The sequence below is a fragment of the Manis javanica genome, chromosome 4, assembly GCF_040802235.1.
Source record: "Manis javanica isolate MJ-LG chromosome 4, MJ_LKY, whole genome shotgun sequence".
NCBI lineage: Eukaryota > Metazoa > Chordata > Mammalia > Pholidota > Manidae > Manis > Manis javanica.
The window spans coordinates 162,214,554-162,235,699 of record NC_133159.1 but is presented as its reverse complement, the minus strand read 5'-3'; the positions used below and the strand labels follow the sequence as shown (position 1 = coordinate 162,235,699).

At 36.8% G+C, this 21,146-nt stretch overlaps 1 protein-coding gene across 1 annotated transcript in view; it reads left to right on the top strand.

Annotated features, from left to right (window-relative positions):
• LOC140848627 (serine/threonine-protein kinase TAO1-like) overlaps positions 1 to 20,548 on the top strand; it is a 41,064-nt gene extending 20,516 nt beyond the window's left edge. Inside the window, exons 10-14 of the mRNA XM_073232896.1 lie at positions 6,522 to 6,650; positions 9,198 to 9,401; positions 11,346 to 11,585; positions 15,883 to 16,065; positions 20,055 to 20,548. Coding sequence (XP_073088997.1) covers positions 6,522 to 6,650; positions 9,198 to 9,401; positions 11,346 to 11,585; positions 15,883 to 16,065; positions 20,055 to 20,381 — 1,083 coding nt within the window. The 3' untranslated portion in view covers positions 20,382 to 20,548. The remainder of the gene's footprint in view (positions 1 to 6,521; positions 6,651 to 9,197; positions 9,402 to 11,345; positions 11,586 to 15,882; positions 16,066 to 20,054) is intronic.
• The last annotated feature ends 598 nt before the right edge of the window (positions 20,549 to 21,146 follow it).

The window sequence follows — 21,146 nt, the reverse complement described above, 5'->3', positions numbered from 1 at the left end:
CTATACAGCTCCGAGGCCTTCCACCATGATATGCAGCCTGCTGCACCTTCTGGCAAGCTGGCACTGGCTTACAAACCATCTGCCCCTGCCCTGGCATCAGTCCAGCCCGAGGGAGGTCCTGCCTACAGCAGTTACAAATGCAAAGCATAGAGGGTTACACCTGTGTGTTTGGTTGACTAGTCTGGCTGTGTAGAGACATACAGTATCTGGGAAGCAGGAAACAGCTCTTCCCAACCCCCAGTCACGAGCGCCGCTCCTCTGAGACCCCTGACATGGCTCCATGGGCTAAGTAATTGCAGGCAGTACACCTTCAGGGTCCTAGATGGTGCCACATACAAATATGAAATGTCGAAGGAACCTGGTTGAAACCAAAATCCCCAAAACACCAGAAAAGAGGTCAAGTGAAAATGAACTCATCAATCTTCCTAAAAGAGATTAAAAAAATCATAAACACATCCATGCAGGTACAGAAAAATACTCAAGAATGCAGGAACAAATCCAGAACAGAGATCCATTCATTATGGAATACAATGTGGGGATTTAAAAGCAGATTAGATATGGTCGAGGAGACGATAAATGAAAAAAATTGAAGAAGAGGAATGCAAAGAAGCTGAGGCACAGAAAAAAAGATCTCTAGGAGTGAAAGAATATTGAGAGAACTGTGTGACCAATCCAACCAGAACAATATTCGTGTTATAGGGGTATCAGAAGAAGAAGAGAGAGGAAAAGGGAAAGTGTCTTTGAGGAGGTAATTGCTGAAAACTTCCCCAATCTGGGGAAGGAGATAGTCTCTCAGGCCATGGAGGTGCACAGATCTCTCAACACAAGGGAGCCAAGATAGACAACACCAAAACATATAATAATTAAAATGGCAAAGATCAAGGGTAAGGACAGAGTATTAAAAGAAGCCAGAGAGAGAGAAAAGATCACATACAGAGGAAAACCCATCAGGCTGTCATCAGACTTCTCAGCAGAAACCTTACAGGTCAGAAGGGAGTGGCATGATATATTTAATGCAATGAAGCAGAAGCAAGAGTACTCTATCTGGCAAGATTATCATTTAACATTGAAGGAGGGTATCAAACAATTTCCAGATAAGCAAAAGCTGAGAGTATTTACCTCCCACAAACTGTCTCTGCAGTGTATCTTGGATGGACTGCTATAGACGGAAGTGTTCCTAAGGCTAAATAGCTGTCACCAGAGGTAATAAAACCACATTAAAGAAAGCAGAACAATTAATTACTAAGCAAATGCAAAATTAAATCAACTATCCCAAAGTAGGTTAAGGGATAGACAAAGAGTACAGAATATGATACTTAATATATAAACAATGGAGGAGGAAGAAAAAGGAGGAGGAAAAAAAAGAACCTTTAGATTGTATTTGTAATAGCACACTAAGTGAGCCTAGACTCTTAGATAGTAAGGAAGTTTTCCTTGAAGCGTTGGTAACCACGAGTCTAAAGCCTGCAATGGCAATAAGTACATACCTATTTGATAATCACCCTAAATGTAAATGGACTGAATGCACCAATCAAAAGACACAGAGTCAATATGATGGATAAAAAAGCAAGTCCCATCTATATGCCACCTAAAAGAGACTCACCTCAACCCCGAAGACATACACAGACTAAAAGTGAAGGGATGGAAAAAGATATTTCATGAAAACAATAGGGAGAAAAAAGCAGGAGTTACAGTACTTGTATCAGACAAAGTAGACTTCAAAACAAAGAAAGCCACAAGAGACAAAGAAGGACATTACATAATGATAAAGGGATCAGTCCAACAAGAGGATATAACCATTATAAGTATCTATGCACCCAACACAGGAATACCTACATATGTGAAACAGATACTAACAGTATTAAAAGAGGAAATAGAATGCAATGCATTCATTTTAGGAGAATTCAACACACCACTCACTCCAAAGTACAGATCAACCAGACCGAAAATAAGTAAGGAAACAGAGGTACTGAACAACACATTAGAACAGATGGACCTAACAGATATCTACAGAATGCTCCACCCAAAAGCCACAGGATACACATTCTTCTCAGGTGCACATGGAACATTTTCAAGAATCGATTATATACTAGACTACAAAAAAGAATGTCAGTAAATACAAAAATATTGAAATTGAACCAACCAGCTTCTCAGGCCACAAAGGTATGAAACTAGAAATAAATTACTCAAAGAAAATGAAAAGACCCACAAACCCATGGAGGCTTAACAACATGCTCCTAAATAATCAATGGATCAATGACCAAATAAAAACAGATCAAGCAATGCAAAATCTGTGGGATGCAGCTAGGGCTGTACTAAGAGGGAAGTATATTGCAATAGAGGCCTGCCTCAGGAAAGAAGAAAAACCCGATATGAACAGTCTAAACTCACAATTAACAAAACTAGAAAAAGTAGAACAAATGAGGCCCAAAGTCAGTAGAAGAGGGACATAATAAAGATTAGAGCAGGCTTACATGAAATTGAGAAGAATAAAACAATAGAATCAATGAAAGCAGGAGCTGGTTCTTTGAGAAAATAAGCAGAATGGAAAAACCCCTAGCCAGACTTATCAAGAAAAAAAGAGTGTCTAGAAATGAGAAAGGAAAAATCACTATGGGCACTACAGAAATACAAAGAATTATTAGAGAATATGGTGAAAAATTTTATGCTTAGAAACTTGATAACCCAGAAGGAATGAACAACTTTCAAGAAAAGTACAACCTTCCTTGGCAGACCCAGAAAGGAACAGAAAATGTGAACAGATCAATTACCTGCAGCAAAACTGAATTGGTAATAAAAATCTACCTAAAATAAAACTCTTGGAGCAGATGCCTTCACTGCTGAATTTTATCAGACATTTGGTGAAAATCTAATACCCATCCTCCTTAAAGCTTTCCAAAAAGTAGACAAGGAGGGAATACTTCCACCCTCATTCTATGAGGCCAGCATCACTCTAATTCCAAAATTAGGCAAATACACCACAAAAAAAGAAAATTATAGACCAATATCCCTGGTGAACATAGACACAAAAACACTCAACAAAATCATAGTGAAAAATATATCAAACAGATAGTCTATCATGATCAAGTACGATTTATTCCAGGGATGCAAGGATGGTACAACAGTTGAAAATCCGTCAGCATCATCCACCACATTAACTAAAATAAGGAGAAAAAGCACATGATCATCTCCATAGAAGCAGAAAAAGCAATCGACAAAGTTCAACATCCATTCATGGTAAAAAATCTCAAGAAAATGAGTATAGAGGGCAAGTACCTCAACATAGTAAAGGCCTCATATGACAAACCCAAAGCCAACATCATACTTAACAGTGAGAAGCTGAATAAGACATTCAATAAAAAGAAGATAGCGATAAATGGAATATAATATCCCTTGCTCATGGATAGGAAGAATTAATATTGTCAAAATGGCCACCCTGCTTGAAGCAATCTACCGATTCAGTGCAATCCCTATCAAAATGCCAATAGCATTTTTCAGTGAACTAGATCAAATAGTTCTAAAATTCATATGGAACCACGGAAGACCCCAAATAGCCAAAGCAATCATGAGAAGGAAGAATAAAGCTGGGGGCGGATTATGCTCCCCAACTTCAACCTCTACTGCAAAGGCAATTTGGTACTGGCACAAGAATAGGCCCAAAGACCAATGGAACAGGCTAGGGATCCCAGATATAAACCCAAGCAAATGTGGTTAATTAATATACCATAATGGAGCCATGGACATACAATGGGGAAATGACAGTGTCTTCAACAACTGGTGTTGGCAAAACTGGACAGCTACATGCAAGAGAATGAAACTGGATTATTGTCTAAACCCATACACAAAAGTAAATTCAAAATGGATCAAAGGCCTGAATGTAAGTCATGAAACCATAAAACTCTTAGAAGACAACATACGCAAAATCTCTTGAATATAAACATGAGCAACTTTTTCCTGGACACATCTCCTTGGGCAAGGGAAACAAAAGCAAAAATGAACAAATGGGACTACATCAAGCTTCTGTACAGCAAAGGACACCATCAGCAGAACAAAAAGGCATCCTACAGTATGGGAGAATATATTTGTAAACAACATATCCGACAAGTGATTAACATCCAAAATATGTAAAGCGTTCACATGCCTCAACACCCAAAAAGCAAATAACCCAATTAAAAAATGGTCACAGGATATGAACAGATGCTTCTCCAAAGAAGAAATTCAGATGGCCAAGAGGCACTTGAAAAGATGCTCCATATCACTAATTACCAGGGCAATGCAAATTAAAAGCACAATGAGATATCACCTCATACCATTTAGCATGGCCAACATCGAAAAGACTAGGAACAACAATGGTGGCTAGAATGCAGAGGAAGGGGATCCCTCCTACACTGCTGGTGGGAATGTAAACTAGTTCAACTATTGTGGATAGCAATATGGAGGTTCCTCAAAAAACTAAAAATAGAGATTCCATTTGGCCCGTGAATTCCACTCCTAGGAATTTACCCAGAGAAAAAAGTTGTCAGATTGAAGAAGACATATGCACCCTTATGTTTATCACAGCACTATTTACAATAGCCAAGATATGGAAGCAACCTAAGTGTCCATCAGTAGTTGGATGGATAAAGAAGAAGTGGTACATATGCACAATGGAATACTTTTTAGCCATAAGAAAGAAACAAATCCTACCATTTGCAGCAACATGGATGTAGCTAGACGGTATTATGCTCAGTGAAATAAGTTAGGGAAAGAAAGACAGGTACCAAATGATTTCCCTTATTTGTGGAGTATAACAATGAAGCAAAACTGAAGGAACAAAGCAGCAGACTCACAAACTCCCAAGAAGGAACTAGCGGCTACCAAAGGGAAGGTGTGCAGGAGGGCAGTTGGGGAGGGAGATGGAAGGGCATTGAGGGCTATTAGGATCAGTACACATGGTGTGGGGGGATCATGGGGAAGACAGTGTAGCACAGAAAAGACATGTAGTGACTGTGGCATCTTACAACACCGATGGGCAGTGACTGCAATGGCGTATGGGGGGAACTCGATGATATATGTGGATGAATGTAGTAACCACATTATTTTTCATGTGAAACCATCATAAGTGTATATCAAAGATACCTTAATGAAAAAAAAAGTCGTTAAGTATTCTGTTCTATGCCTTGGGTACTTTGGTTATCTGAGGAGTTTGATAAATCAGTTAGTAGGTGATTCAGGTTCTAAAAAAAATTTATCATTCCCTATGTACTTTTTGGAAACCTTAAATTTATAGTAGCATTTTTATATCAGAAGAATTGAAGAGTACTGTAGTATACAGAGAATGTTAAATTAAGAGAAATTAAGAGGGTTTCAGATTCACATTTAGCCCATTTGTTTACTACAAATAAGTATCATTCTACTGTATGATAAAGGTGCATTTTTTTAGGAGTCTTTTGTGAAAACTGGTTTCTAATTTCCTTGGTGTCCCTTTAGTTTCAATTTATTTTGATAATCACAGTTGTCAAGTAAAATGTAAACTTCTCAATAAATTTACACCATATCTTCAAATATGTCTGCAAAAAAAGAAGAATCACCGTCTCACAGTAATAGAGAATTTAGCAAAATAATTTCTGGTGTAAATGAATATTTGATTTTGAAATAATTTGGCAAAAGAATATAGAAATATTTAGAATCCTGTTTGGTGTTGTACTTTCTTGAATACTTTGTAAACAGGTAGATACTAACATTTTTAGGAAAGGAATTCATGAAACAGGATGTACAATATGATTTTAGATTTGTTTTATATATTTATATCAATATCTATACATGCCTAGAAAAAATTAGGAAGGGTATGCACCAAAATGTTTATATTGGTTATCTCCGTGTGGTAAAATCATGCAAGATTTTTCTTCTTTGTGTTTTTCTGTATTTCCTAAATGTTCTACAATGAATATGTATAGTTCACCCTTGAATAACAGGTTTGAACTGCACAGGCCTATTTATACACATATTTTTTTCAATAAAGGTCTTGGAAAATGTTTTGGGAGACAGTTTAAAGATCATTTTCTTTTTTCTAGCTTTCTTTATTGTAAGAATACAGTATATAATTTATACAACATACAGAATATGTGTGAATATCTGTTCATGTTGTTGGTAAGGCTGCCAGTCAGCAGTATGCTTTTAGTAGTTAATACACAAGTCCAGCTAGATAAAAGGTCATAACTTAATTACATTTGTTTTGTTTTATTAGTGAGGGGGGTCGGGCAGCGTACTCTAGTTAAATGGGGGGGAACGGTGAAAACACTGACCCTGTAAAAGATCAGCATTTTAAAGATGAGTTCCATTTTAGTGTTTCTCTGAAATTCAAATCATAAGGATGCTGAGTAATATTTGTTAATAATTTATTGGATATTCTTGTTTTGGTAATGATTATACTGATTTTATATTCTTAGGTGGGAGGAAATATCTTTGCTAATGTGTATTAAACTGCTGCTTTGAAGCTTATCTGCTTAGCTAATTTGATCCATTTAAAAATTTTCCTATAGGCTGAACTGATGTCCAGTGAGGAGAACAAATTTCAACAACGTATTCAGGCTGAGCAGAAGAAAGAACTGAATAGCCTTTTGAAGTCCCAGAAGAGAGAATACAAACTTCGAAAGGAACAACTTAAGGAGGTATTTACTTTATAAAAATTTTCAAGCCACTTACCTGCTTACTGATTATATCCAATATTGATCTACTCGTAGAACCATTAAGATAAAATTTTCTTTTGTTTGTGGCCACTAACAATATACCAGTTTAAGTGAGGACATTGATTATAACCTATTACTTTTCAATGGCTGAGATCCTCAGTTGAGTGGGATCTAAAAAGAGTGATCTCTTTAAAATATGAATTATTTTATAAAGCTTTTATTTATAGTAGCTTTCCTAAGCACTTATTAAGTAACTGAGTCACTAGAAATAAAAATATTTTAGCTATGAAAAAGAGCCATACATCTCTTCCTTTAAAAGTAAATCATACCTTCTTACTTTGGGCTCAGATTACAATAATTTGTTCTTATTCTGATTTTAACACAGAATAAGGATAAGAGACATTTCTTCTCATCCCATTTTCTTTACTAGGAAAGCATGCTAATTATGTCTTTATGGCTACAGGATTTCATGTGTGTTTGCCCTTTATGTGCTGCTTTCTTGAACTTATTTTTATCACAGATCTAGTCTAACTGTGAGGAAAGCCATGTTGTCCTAAGGCAATTTCTGAAAGGGGATTATTATTCAGGATAGTGGTCAGGACAGGAAAATGATTTGTGTCAACTATAGTATCTTTATTATATTGCAGAGAATATAAATCATCCATCTTTCATAGGTATAAGATGATTTTTCAGAGACTATTGACCTTATGGTTCTTCACCTGTTATTCAAGAAACAAACCAATTCTTTATTACTTTTGTGGATAAGATACTCAAACACATAAATATAAAAAGCACATAAACTTGTAGTTCTCAACTGAAGGATGTCAATGAGAAGACAGAGATAATACAGGCGTATACACAAAGAATCATTTGGCTATGTTTTTCAAAATCTTTTGCCAAGGAAATTCCCCACCCACCGAGACTTCCCCAGTTTACACCCTCTTTTACAGACTGATGGACTGAAATTTTTAGTCCATGTACTTAATTATTAGCATGCAGATAAATTAATCTTGATAAAATAACCATAATCTCTTCGGTACAGTGCTTTCTTGTGTATAGGAATTGGACCTATAATTAGATATATAAGTCTTATTAAGGACATTGGTGGCACAAAGCCTTGCTATATATACCCTGCCGAGTGAGGTTCATTGATAAAATTTTTCCAACTTTAAAGAGTGTAACCTGCTATGTATTCCCATTACTGTAATCTAAAAGCTAAACTCAATACTAGAACATGGGATTTGAAAAGATGGTAAACAGGATTCCCAACTGTCAATAAATATCCAACAAAATGCAGTTCTATAGTTGTTTCCTAGTGAAATCAGGTTTTAGTTTTATAAATGAATGTGTTGGTTTAGATAATCCTTTAAGCATATAATTCATAGTCTAACTAATAAGCTCGTTTTCTTTTAGAAGGTAGTTTTGTGTCTGCATGTGTGTGTGTGTGTGTGTGTGTGTGTGTGTGTGTGTGTGTGTGTGTTCATTTAGAATGATTATTATCAGTATAGAGGAAGGGACCTACTATAGTCTTAGTGGGTGGGAAATTTCCTTGGCCAAAGATTTTGAAAAACATAGGCAAGTGATTCTTTCTGTATATGCCTGTATTATCCCTGTCTTCTCATTGACATCCTTAAGTTGAGAACTACAAGCTCATGTGCTTTTTATTTTTATGTGTTTGAGTATCTTATCAATGAAAGTAATGAATCATCGGTTTCTTTCTTGAACAACAGATGAAGAACCATAAGGTTAACAGTCTCTAAAAAATCATCTTAGACCTAGGAAAGATGGCTGATTTATATTCTCTGCAAGGTTGATGCCTTGTAGGTTGAAATATACTAGTATTGATTAGCATCCTTGGGTTTGCATCATTGAATGTATTGTCAGTATTCTCATCCTATCCAGTATAAATAAATTTTTTAGGTAGTTTGTGAGATGATGTTTAAAATGCTGTAGAAAAACATTGGTCTTGCCTTGTTCAGTGGTTACAGTGCTGAAGACTAAATCTATTCTAAACGGTCTCTATTTTCCTGTGGTTTTGTTGATTTTCCATTTAATTTCTGGTCTTTTATACTGAGCCCATCCTTAACTTTGCCAAAAACTTAGTATTTCAATTGTTGAAAGCCAAGAAGTGAGACATAACTATATTTTAACCTTAATTTTAATTCATGTGTGATTTTTACTTGAAAGCACTGTCTTCTTCCCCCTTTTGGGAGGATTTCAAACAAAGATGTTTTACTCCATTCACCAATCATTGCGTGCTTTCAAAGCTATGAGCCATCCTAAATATAGCTGTGCAAAGCTAAAAAGTGTGCATGTTTTCTAGTGTATGTTTTCTCTTTTCTGTCCTACTTCATGGATAACTCCAGAAACAGAAAAATACTACCTACCTCCTTTAAGGTCATTGCCCTGCCTGCCCATGAGAGAGGGCACAAATTAAGTATTTTTACTGAAGATTACCAGCTATCAAACAGTATATTCATGTAGTTAATTTTTATGTATTTTGAACTCAGTTGTTTTTTATCTTGCCAGGAGCTGAATGAAAACAAGAGCACCCCAAGAAAAGAAAAACAGGAATGGCTTTCAAGCCAGAAACAGAACATACAGCATTTCCAAGAAGAGGAGAAGACCAATCTTCTTCAACATCAGAAACGGTACCTAGAGCTGCAATGCCGTTGCTTGAAAAGAAAGTTGCTACTTGGGAGCCATAACTTGGAGCAGGACCTTCTCAGGGAGGTATGTTTAAATGGTGTGAAATTAGAATCTTCCTGAAAATATGTCAGTCACATCCCACCCTCAGGGCCTTAGAGCACCTCTGCTTGCCTTTGCCTAAGTCCTTCTTCCCTGGAAACCCAACCCACACGATTCACCTTCTCCCTCACTTCATATCTCCTCAATTCTGATCTCCAAATCCTCCTCCCTTCTTTAAATATTCTTGCACTCCTCTCTCTCTCTCTCACACACACACACACCACACACACACATACACACATATGTGCACACACTTTTTATGGGGATCTCTCTCTCCCCAAGTAGAATGGAAATTAGATCAAGTCCCAGGTTCTGTTCAGGGCTTTTATATCCAGTGGCTAGATATATCCAGGCCTTGTAGCTAGTGGCTGGCCCATAATAGGTATTCAATAAATATGTATTAAATAAATATTTAATAAATATTAAATCCACGAATGAAAGAACTGTTAATTTTTAATATGAGAAAATTAATTGGATAACTTATGCCTTTTCATCCAAAATGGGTGCCATGAGGTATATACTACCATTTAACATAATTTTATAAACATTAAATTATTCATTGGGAATATGTAGAAACTTATGCCAATGAAAACAACGGTACTCATTATCAGGTATGCCTATGAGCATAGATCAATTTATTTTCAAGAGTGGCTTAAAATAAACTTCAAGTATAACATAATTATTCAAATTCACTAATAAATTCAAGTTAAGACAATTGCATCAATTAGATAAGATCGGTCTAAAAAATTGATGAGTCCTAGTAGTGGCATGGAAAGTGGTCAATGTTGGTAAGAATATAAATTGATACTGCCATTTTGGAGCATAATTCAGCAGCTTTAACAATTTAATTTGCATGTATCTTCTACCCACCGAATCCGCTTCTAGAATTCTATCCTAAAGAAATAGTAACATAATTATATGGTGTATCATGTGTAGATGTTTATTGAAAATTTGTCATAAAGCAAAAAGTAGAAAAACTATGGCATCAGAAAGCAGAAGCTTCCAATAAAAATTTCTTTAAAAATCTGTATTTGTCCATTATATTTTTAGGTAAAGCAAGCATATTATATGCCTATAATATATATTGTTATTCAATTTTAAAACTGTATGTTTTTGTGTAATAGTTGTATCACGATAAGCGTGGGGAAGGTTGGGAAACATATGCACCAAATGTTGGCCCCTGGAGAAGGGGCAGCGGAGGCAAAGGGGGCACGTCTGACTTCCTTCTACATAGTAAAAGAGAGAGAGTGTGTGAGTGTATGTGTGTGTGTTGTACATTTGATCTTTTAAACTGAAAAAAATTGTAGTAACATTTATTGATCATGAGGCAGGTATTCTGACAGCTTTCCCCGTATGAACTCATTTCACCCTCACGTTAATTTTATGAAACAGCTGTGTTATGGTCTCCATTTGAGAAGTAATGAAATGGAAGCACAGAGAGTTTAAGTAATTAACCCAAGGACTCACTGCTTGTCAGTAGCAGAGCCAGGATTTCGAAAGCAGGCAGCCTAGCCCTAGAGTCTTGTGTTCCTAACCCCTGCACTATACTGGGTACACTGCATGTAGTAGAATTGAATGTATACTCTGAAGAAAGTCAAAGGATGACTTAGAAATCCTGTTCAGATACAAAATTAGGAAACATAAATGACGGAAAGAGAGTAGAAAGGACATTAAGTCTCTTGGGACAGATGTGATATGTCTTAAGCTTATTGCTAAAAGTAGTATAAATAGTAAATGAACAGATAAGGCAATTGTGCTACTAATTGCCCATTTTCTACAGTTCCAGTAATAAAACTCTAATATTCACTGTGCAGTCATTACTGAATCAGAGAATTACATCTATATCCTGGTTATTCTGTTTCTTAGGATTTTTTTTCTCCTGGCATTGTACATCATCAAATTATGCCTTTGTCTTTTTTTATGGATTAGGAATTAAATAAAAGGCAGGCTCAAAAGGACTTAGAGCATGCAATGTTACTGCGACAGCATAAATCCACGCAAGAACTGGAGTTCCGCCACCTCAACACAGTGCAGAAGATGCGCTGTGAGTTGATGAGACTGCAGCATCAAGCCGAGCTCACTGACCAGCTGGAGCGTAATAAGCGGAGAGAGCGAGAACTAAGGCGGAAGCACGTCATGCAGGCTCGACAGCAGCCTAAGAGTCTGAAGGTACCTTTAGCCTAAGCTTCTTGGCAAAGGACAACACATAAAAGGCACATGTAAACAGTAAAAGTCTAAGCCAGATGTCTGTCATAAAGAAATTGAATAAGCTTTTTTCTTTTCATTTTAAGCATATTTGGTTAGTATTGGTGTAGAGGGTCTATAGCTGCAGACTTCAGCTTGTGTATTTCTCAGCAGAGTACCAAAAAAATGGCCAGAACTTTTTAACTGTAGAAAGTGTCATAAATAAGATTCAAAATTCTCATTTTAAGTGTACCCAAATGTCCAGTGTTGATACTGCAATCTACATATCAACATCCTAACCTGCTGCCTTCTCTCTGTTGTTCCAAGTTTTATAGTTTTGGAATCTTATTTCCTCTGAATGTGATTTGTATCCAAAAGAGGCGGTAAGTTCTTAATTAGTACAGAAACCAGTGAATGAAAAATGCCTTTTTACCCCCTCTCCCTTCATTGTCAATACTCATCTTTAGAGGAATAGTGGAATTATCACACTGTTACTCCCATTCTTTCTGTGTTTGGTAACATAGGTAAGACCGGGGCATGTGTAGTTGGAGTGTATTTTTTTAATTAGTACATCAGAGTGAAGGAGGTATTACATGCTCTCTTGTAGACAAATAAGGAAAGACAAGTGTTGGTGATATATCATATCAAAGGACTTTAAATTTTGTATTTGCTTTGATAGAGAAATTTATTTATATGATACAAAATTCAAAAGATGCCAAAGTGTATGTATTATAAACTTAAAGGTTTCCCTCTCCTTGTTCTTTAGGCCACCTGGTCCAGCCCCCTCTACCAAAATCAACCAGAGTTAACAATTCCAAGGAATTTTCTAATTTTATAACTTGTAATAAATACGTGAAGTATAATCACATGAATCTTAATAAACAAAAAACCAAAATGACCCACTATATATGTTGTCACCCACAGTAGTACCTCAGTTAATCTGTACATGTCTCCGCATTGTAAACTTGTGTTTACATCCAATGAAGCCCGGTTTCACGGTATCTCCTTTACCCTCTTTTTCGATCTCTGACAATTTAACTATAAAACTATCAGGTAACACTTACCTGAATAACTCTCCTGAAGTCAAGTGAAATTCACTCACAGAAGTAATCTGTGTCCAAACCAGAAGCTAAACCTTACCTAGTGGTGTCTCTGATTCCTATTCAACTCCATTCATACAAGTTGTCCTGAACAAAACACAGAAGCAAAGCTAATATTTATCCTTTCTTGTGAGTCTAAGTAAAATTTTATACTTTGCTGTATCTTCAAAACAGCTAATGAACATCGTTTACAGAGTGGCTCGTACGTTGACTACCCTCATAACCATCATTAGTTAATGCTTATCACAATCAGAATTCATAATGATTTTCCAGATTTATTTTGTCTTTGTAGTGGTTACATAGTAGAGGTTCTCACCAAGAGATATTTAAAGCATGTCTATAAAATGAATTACAGTTTTAAAGTGAGCAGCACCCAGAAGTAAACCGAACTGAAAGCTTGTTTAGTTTTCTTTGGTCAGACCATGAATCTGATAGGACTTCATTTCTCTGGGGCTTGGAATAGGTTAGTTGTTTGCTGTTTAACCCTTCCTTTTGGTTCCCTGTTGTGGCCCCCTTCTCCGTTTGAAAGCTTGGAGACACTAGTCTGATTTTCAGATACTGTTAAAAAATCAAGGGGAAAAATAATGTCTCACAGTCATAGGCAGACTTCAGATAGAAAGCGTCCTTCTCATGATACATAAGCTCAAGATTTTCCGTAAAAGAAATTGTTCTGTTACTTCAGTGGGAAAGAAAATCACCATGTTCCTCTTAGTTGTATATATCTATCTACTTGCCCAATTTGAACAAAATAGACTCTTTTTTTTAAATTAAGGTATCATTGATAAACAATCTTAAGAAGGTTTCACATGAGCAACATTGTGGTTTCAACATTCACTCATACTATGAAGTCCCCCCCAACCCACTGCAGTCACTGTCCATCAGCGTAGTAAGACACTATAGAGTTAGTACTGTCTTCTCCGCGCTGTGCTGCGTGCCCCATGACCCCACTACATTGTGAGTGCTAATAATAGTGCCCCTTAATCCCCTTCTCCCTCCCTCCCCACCCACACTCCCCAATCCCTTCCTTTTTGGTAACCCTAGTCCCTTCTTGGAGAAAACAGACTATTTTAACATCATGTCATTTCATTTATGTAAGTAATAGTTGCAACTTTTTAAGATAAATTTGTATTTACTATGTAGTAGTTCAACTTCAATAGTTGCAACTATTCCAACTTTCTCTAAGACTTTAAGGGGGATAGGAGGACTTCAGTTTGCACACTTAGGTGAGCTGACAGTATTTGTAGACATTGGGGCACCATTTCTGAGGAATGACTTGGGTAAACACCTATTGTTTATCTGCCATTTCTTCATCTGCCATTAGGTGACGTTTTGTCAGTATTAAGTGATTAAGAAACAACTGGAACATGTTTATCCTGCTTTCACTTGGGGGAAACATTGAGGAATATAGTTTATTCTTGGTATAAGTATTAATCTTGTTGAAAAAATTTTCCAGGGCATTCCTTTTTGTCATTAGCTAGTGATATGGAGTGTCTATAGTTTTCTTGGCAATATATTTGAATACTTAAAAGTTTTTTAAAGAATGGAGGTGGTTACACAAAGTCAGAAGAGAATTCTAAATTTCACTGTTCCATTTCTGGCTAACTTGGAGGAATTTTATTAACCAAGGGCAGGATTTAAGGGCAGTGCTAAGCGTAACTAAACCAAGAGTTTGTCTTTCTAGCTAGACATTTCTTGACCCTTCACAGAATAAAGGTACATGACTATGACTTAGTACCTCAATTGGTGTAAAATGCAGAAAAGGATATATATTTGATTTTGTAGTATGGGAGCAAAGAGTGGGAACTAGTTCCTTGACAAGAGTGTTTGGTCATACACGCATTTGCACACTTAGTCAACCATTCAATATCTGGCAGTATATATATTGAGGTAAATAATTTCAACTGTAGGTTCTGCCTTTGTGTAGGAAATGAGTGTTGTTACTTGTAGGCTTGATGGCTATACCTTATGAAATATAGCACATCTTACTACATTTTATTGAAACTTGAGTTCATAGAATTATTAACCTGTGACTTAAAGCCAGAGTTATTCTGTTTCTGAACTCAAATTATTTTATCTCAAAAATGTTTATGTAGTTCATGTCTGTTACCATTTCCACAAGAAGGGTTGTCCCTTCTCTTGCCTCATAACTTTTCTTTGACCTTTGAAAGATTAGTTAGCTGACTTCCAGGTTTTTGCTTGTGGTGCTAAAGAGTAAAGCCTAAGGAGAAGCAGACCCAAAACTTAGCCATCTTAACTGAGCAGTATGACCACATTAATGAAATGCTCTCCACTCGAGCTGTAAGTTTATTTTACTTAGGCAAAACAAATTTAGTGCCCCTTTCCTTCCACCACCCAAATAAAATCCCAACAATTGAAATATTAAGTTGGAGATGAAAATGCTGCTGTACCTTGGGAAATAGTGAAGGTGGTCCATATTCTTCTTGTTCTCAGCATTGCTTGGAAATATGCAGGATGCATATGTAATTCTCTTTGATACACTTGGTCATGAGGTTCCACATAGGCTCTCTGCTGGTGCCTTGCAGAGGTTTAGTACGTATACCAACAGTGCATCAAGATTGGAGAAGCAGCTTTGTTAAGCAGGGTTCAAAAAGTAGCGCTTTACCGGGAATCCAGATGGTCACATTTGAGTGCAGGCACAAAATAGTTGCTATGTCAGTTTACAGACTTTTTCTTAATGGGCCAGATAGTAAATATTTTAGGAGGAAAAACTGAGGTTACTATGTGGGTATTTACATAGCCGTTTAAAATGTGACCATTTCAGAATGTAAAAAACCATTCCTAATTAGTGGACTATTGAAAAACAAAAACAAAAAATCAGGTAGCTGTTCAGATTTTGCCCATAAGCTGTGGCATGCTTGTCCCTGTTCTGTAGTTATTTCCATTGGAGAGAAGACATTCCCAGTCTTACATCAATCAGATACCGTTTTCCTTTAAAAAATAATGATTATTTAGGCATCATCCAAATAGCTTATGACAGCTTTATTCTTATAATGCCGTCATTGGTTGCTGTGTTTTCCTTTTCCAGAGATGTTTACTCCAAGATGTAAAAGAGAACGGTTGTGCCCTATAGAAGAGTAGTCTGCCTTAACTTACACGTCCTCCTTTCCATAGGTCATGAGAAGGTAGCTCACAGGAGGATGTATGTTTTCTTTCTCTTTCAGCCGCATTTGGATGAAGCGCAGGAGGCAGAGTGCCAGGCTTTGAAAACGCAGCTGCAGCAGGAACTGGAGCTGTTGACTGAACTTCAGAGCAAGATCAAAATGCAGGCTGAGGCACAACACGCTCAAGAGCTTCGGGAGCTGAAACGGAGGGTCTCCCTCCGCAAGGCACTCTTGAAACAACAGGTATGCGTAATAGAAAAAAGTAATTGTGCCAGGATTTGCTTTCATCAAAATCATTTCATAAATATATCTTCTTGATGACAGAGGTGGCATTAGATTGTTTTCACAATACCATATTTCCTTAATTCTAGTTTTGGTAGTGTTTTCTTTTTCTTTAAAATTACTGATTCAGTAATGAACCTTAAAATTAATGAGTGTGATGTATTAAAGGAATATATATACTTAAGTAGGAATTACTAGAGGAATGATGTGGAGTTATGTGAAGACAGTTGAATTGTAAAAGGATAGCTCTGGCTCCGTCTTCCTCCCTTCTTTTGTGTACCTAGTTGTACCTAAAGAAATTGGAGAGAAACTTGGATAGTGAAGGAAAAAACTTTAGTAATTGCTTGAGAGAGACAAGGAAAAGGGATCAGGAATATACTTTATTCATTCATCCCTGGTCTGAAACTGTACAGATTGATGCATTACTAGAAAAGAGAAGGTAAGACCAGTTTTACACAGATGAAGTGTCAGGCTGAAAATATTTCTAGATGTAGCTTTATTTATTTTACTTACTCTTTGTCATATATATTAGAACTAGAATCCCTAAATTCACTTGTGTCCTTTAAGGTACTGAGGCTGTATGTGTGTGTGTGTGTTGAAGAAAGAACAAAGGGTATAAGCTTTTGAGAAAGAAAGAGAGGAAAGGCATTTGTTTTGAGAAGTAGTAGAATACCACTTGTATCCAGGATTGAATGCTCTGTTCCAGAATTCCTGAGCCATAAGTTCCCAGCAGCTGGCATGTCTTAGGTCCATTGTAAGTTAACACATGCCTAATGGTTTTGTCTGTTAAAAATTGTCATTGCTTCTGGACCATTAATTGGCGCATAGATTTTCCTCTACTTTCTACAGTTCTTGTGATTAAAAATAGAATACCTCATTTCTATTAAAAATAAATGTTCTTAAAAACTCCACCAAAATAAGGTGTTGCTATTTCTGTGGCACAGCTGTCTTCATTACTGGCTCCTTTAAGAGGTACTTGCCTCTAAAAATTATCTCAATTGTGTTTCTCATTCAAGGTGGGAAGACAGAAACACATACAAATTTTTAGAAAAATGTAGTTGTCCCATGTACAGAATTCATAAATCTGCCTGATTTCAACTTGCATATTTAAAATTGAATCTAAAGTTCCATCTCTTATGCTTCAAAATTATCACTAAAAGAGAAACCTATAGTATTTCAGTAACAGTGTCATGAGAGAAGTATTGGTACTGTTTTATTTCTATTTTTAGCTCCACCTAGTGGCTCCGAGTTAAAGAGTGCTAATTAGTATCTTAGGTGTAGTCATTTCAATATATGAACTAAGGCCTTTATGTTCTACGAAACCAGGTAAAATGTTGGCATAGGGCTGATACCATTGCCAGAAGTGCAGTGGCACTCTCATACATTGTTAATGCATTTTGGAAAGCAATTTGGAAGTATATCAATGATCTTTGAAAATGTTAAGCAAAGAATTTAGAGAATTTAGAGAAAAGAAATCCTGAATACAGGAAAAGCAATATGCATAAATATGTTAATTATGGCATAGTTTATAATGGTTTTAAACACCTAACCATGTAAAATAATTAAGTGCTTATGACCAAGCCACTTAATAAAATCTTACTCAACCATTTAAATAATGGCTATAAAAATAGTATTAATGTGGAAAAATGCTTATGAGGTGTTGAATAAAATAAAGACAAATCACACTTAAAGTGAGTTGAACTAATACTTATAATGGCTCTTTTAATATGGTAGATTGGTTGTGGTGGTTTGTATTTGATAATAGACATGCATAAGATTTAGTATTAAAAATAATAAAAGAAACAGTGGAATAAATCTACAGTGCTTTGAGTTGCTGCTTGATTTTTAGGGCTCATGTTTATATTTCAAGTGAAGTGCATGACTATAAAGTAGTTTGGGGTCAGTCAGTTGGCAACTACCAAGGCAGTGATATACCCATGGTATGATTTGAAAACATTGTAACATCTGTATTTTCTGTACTTTGTGCCTACTGGTTGTACAGATAAGAAACAGTCATCTGAAAATAGAGGTGGAACCAGAGAGAATGTTAGTTGTTTCTAGATGTGTAATAATTCTGTTTGAAGATTGCTTTCAGCCTCCAAATGAAACAAGAATTGTCCTCCAGGTCCTCCAGGTGTTTCCATGCTAAATTGTGTGTTTTTAAAAGGGCACTTTAAAAAAGATACATAAGAGGGGACTTGATAATATGGGTAAATGTTGTAACCAAAATGTTGCTCATGTGAAACCTTCATAAGATTGTATATCAATGATAACTTAGTATAAAAAAAAGATACATAAAAATTAAGCACATTTGTTGAGCTAGATTTCTGTGTAGAGAACAATGACTATTGGCGTAAGTCCTCAAATATCTTAAAACCTAATTTAATACTTCTTTACAAATACTCTTTATTTCCTATTTTTTAAAAACTTTGTATCATGGAAATTTTCAAACAAAAAGTATTAGTGAAATTATTAAGAACTAGTACAATGAAGTCCCCAAATACTCATTACGCAACTTCAACAGCTATCAGTATCTTGCTTATATTTCATCTGTTTCCCAACTCCACATGCAGCTTTTTAGGGGAGCAGGATAGGGGGCAGAGTATCTGAAATATTTTAAAGCAAATCCCAGCATAGAATCATTTCACTGCAAACACAGATAAGGAAATAAGGACTCTTTTACTTCAACATAGTCATAATTCCATTGTGTTAACTAACAAAATTATAATAAATGTTTAAGATTACCTAATACTCAGTCCATACTTAGATTTCCCTTTGTATCTAAAAAAAGGTCTTCTTGGTTTATTTAGATTGGGGCCCAAACATGGTGTAGACGTTGCATTTGATTGTCTTTTAAGCCTTTTAGTCTCCTGTGCCCTTTTTTTTTTATTACTGTGGACTGGGTCATTTGCTTTGTAGGAATTCTCACATTTGAATTTGGCTGATTCCATCCTCATGGTGTCATTTAATGCATTCCTCTTTACTTTGCATTTCCTGTAAACTGGTCATTAGATCTAGGGGCATGATTACATTTACATTAATTTTTTTCCTTTTAAAAATTTTTGCGAGGAATGTTCATAAGGGTTACTGTGTTACACTTCCTTTTGCATCACATCAAAAGCTATATAATGTCTAGTTGTCCCACTTTGAAGTCATATTTGATGAGTGGGCTCAGATATTCTCATTCATCAACAATTTCTCCATCAACTTCTTCCCATTGTCATTGACTATTATGTATTTTTTCACACTAAAACTATTTCTAGTCAGCTATATATATTTGTAAACCTTTGAGTTGTCCAAAACTGATTCTGACGGCTACCCAACCACTGATTTCTAAGTACATAGAGTCTCCTAACTTTCTAATGGAAACTTTATGGTTTCTGTTTGTTTTTCACTTAATGCTCTGATCTTTCTGGAATATGGTATCAGATGAGATTCCATTTTTATTTTCTTCCAGATGGTTAGCCACTTGTGCCTGTGTTGTTTTTCCCATTAAATTAATTAGTGCTTTTGTCCTGCATTAAAAACTTACAAACTTCATTCTGTTTCTATTTTACTAATTACTGGTTCCTACACCAACACCATATTTATTACATTAGAGTGACCTTACGGTGTATCTAATAAGGCTACATTCTCCTTACACATTTTCTTTTTCAATCTTTTTACCTAATGGTTTTGGTAGCCATTCATGATAATTGCCTTGATTTATTATCTCAATAGAGATTATTACCTTTGCTTTTAAGAACTTAATTTTACACATTTTAGCAATATAAGTTATATATGATTCCTACAGTACATCTCTTTGATTTTTAAATGTACATCCTTTAAAATAGCCAGAGTGGACATTTTTATGATTCACTTTAAACCAGAATAATTATTGCTTCTGTAGTTTATATATTTTTTAAAATAAATGAGCTTTCTTTTTGCTTCCCCCCACCAACCCACAACAGATGGAAGAAGAGATATTGACATTTCAGAATGAGTGCAGTGAAAGAATACGAAGCCTGCTAGAGCGTCGAGCAAAAGAGATGAAAGCTTTCAAATCTGAAAGCGAGGGACTAGGTTTTGGAAACGACCTCTCTAACCTTGCCCCTGAGGCATTCAGCCAAACCCCCCCCGGAGCTCCTCACAGGGTGCATCCCATAGGTGGCCTACCACAAGCCTGGGGCCATCCAATACAAGGTGGGTCCCCAGCGATGCAGGTCACCCTTCTGAGCCAATGCATGGGGTACCCCGAGGTAGCAGTATGTGAGTTCGCAATAGCCTTCGGGTTCTGAGGCAGACAGCTGCCGGGGGATGAACGGAACAGGGCATGAACAGAAGCACCAGTGTCACTTGACAAATATCCAATGGGTCACACATGTCTTACACATGACCTAATAATTGAGAATGGTGAGGAGGAGCCAAGATGGCGGTGTGAGTAGGACAGCAGAAGTCTCCTCCCAAAAACATATATATTTTTAAAAATACAACAAATAAACCATTCCTAAAACAGAGACCAGAAGATACAGTACAATAGCCAGGCTACATCTACATCTGCGAGAACCCAGTGCCTCACGAAGGGGATAAGATACAAGCCGTGGCCTAGCAGGACCAGAGGGAGCCCAGGACTGCTAAATACCCAGCCCTAGCCATCCGCACCAGAGCATGGACACACAGTGCGTGGTGTGCTGGATACTAGGGAAACTGAACAGTAAAACCTGCGAGCGGGTCCCCACGGCCGGCGCACCTGGGACAAAAGAAAAGCGTGTGCTTTTTGAAGGTCTTAAAGGGACAGGGGCCTCACAGCTGGATGGAGGCATCCCGGCATACAGCCCAGCAGCTGGGAATCCCCAGGAACTCCAGGTGCCCCAACCCCCTGGGCGACAACATAGCTTGGCGGCCCCCCACAGTGATAAACAGCCTCCCGCCCACTCCCCCTCTGGCGCGGCCCCACCACAGCAGAGCAGCAGCCTAAAAGTGGCCACGCCCACAGCAACCGCACGGAGCTTACTCCACAGTAGCGGGGCAAGAATCAGAGACCCCATCTGCACGCAGCTGCC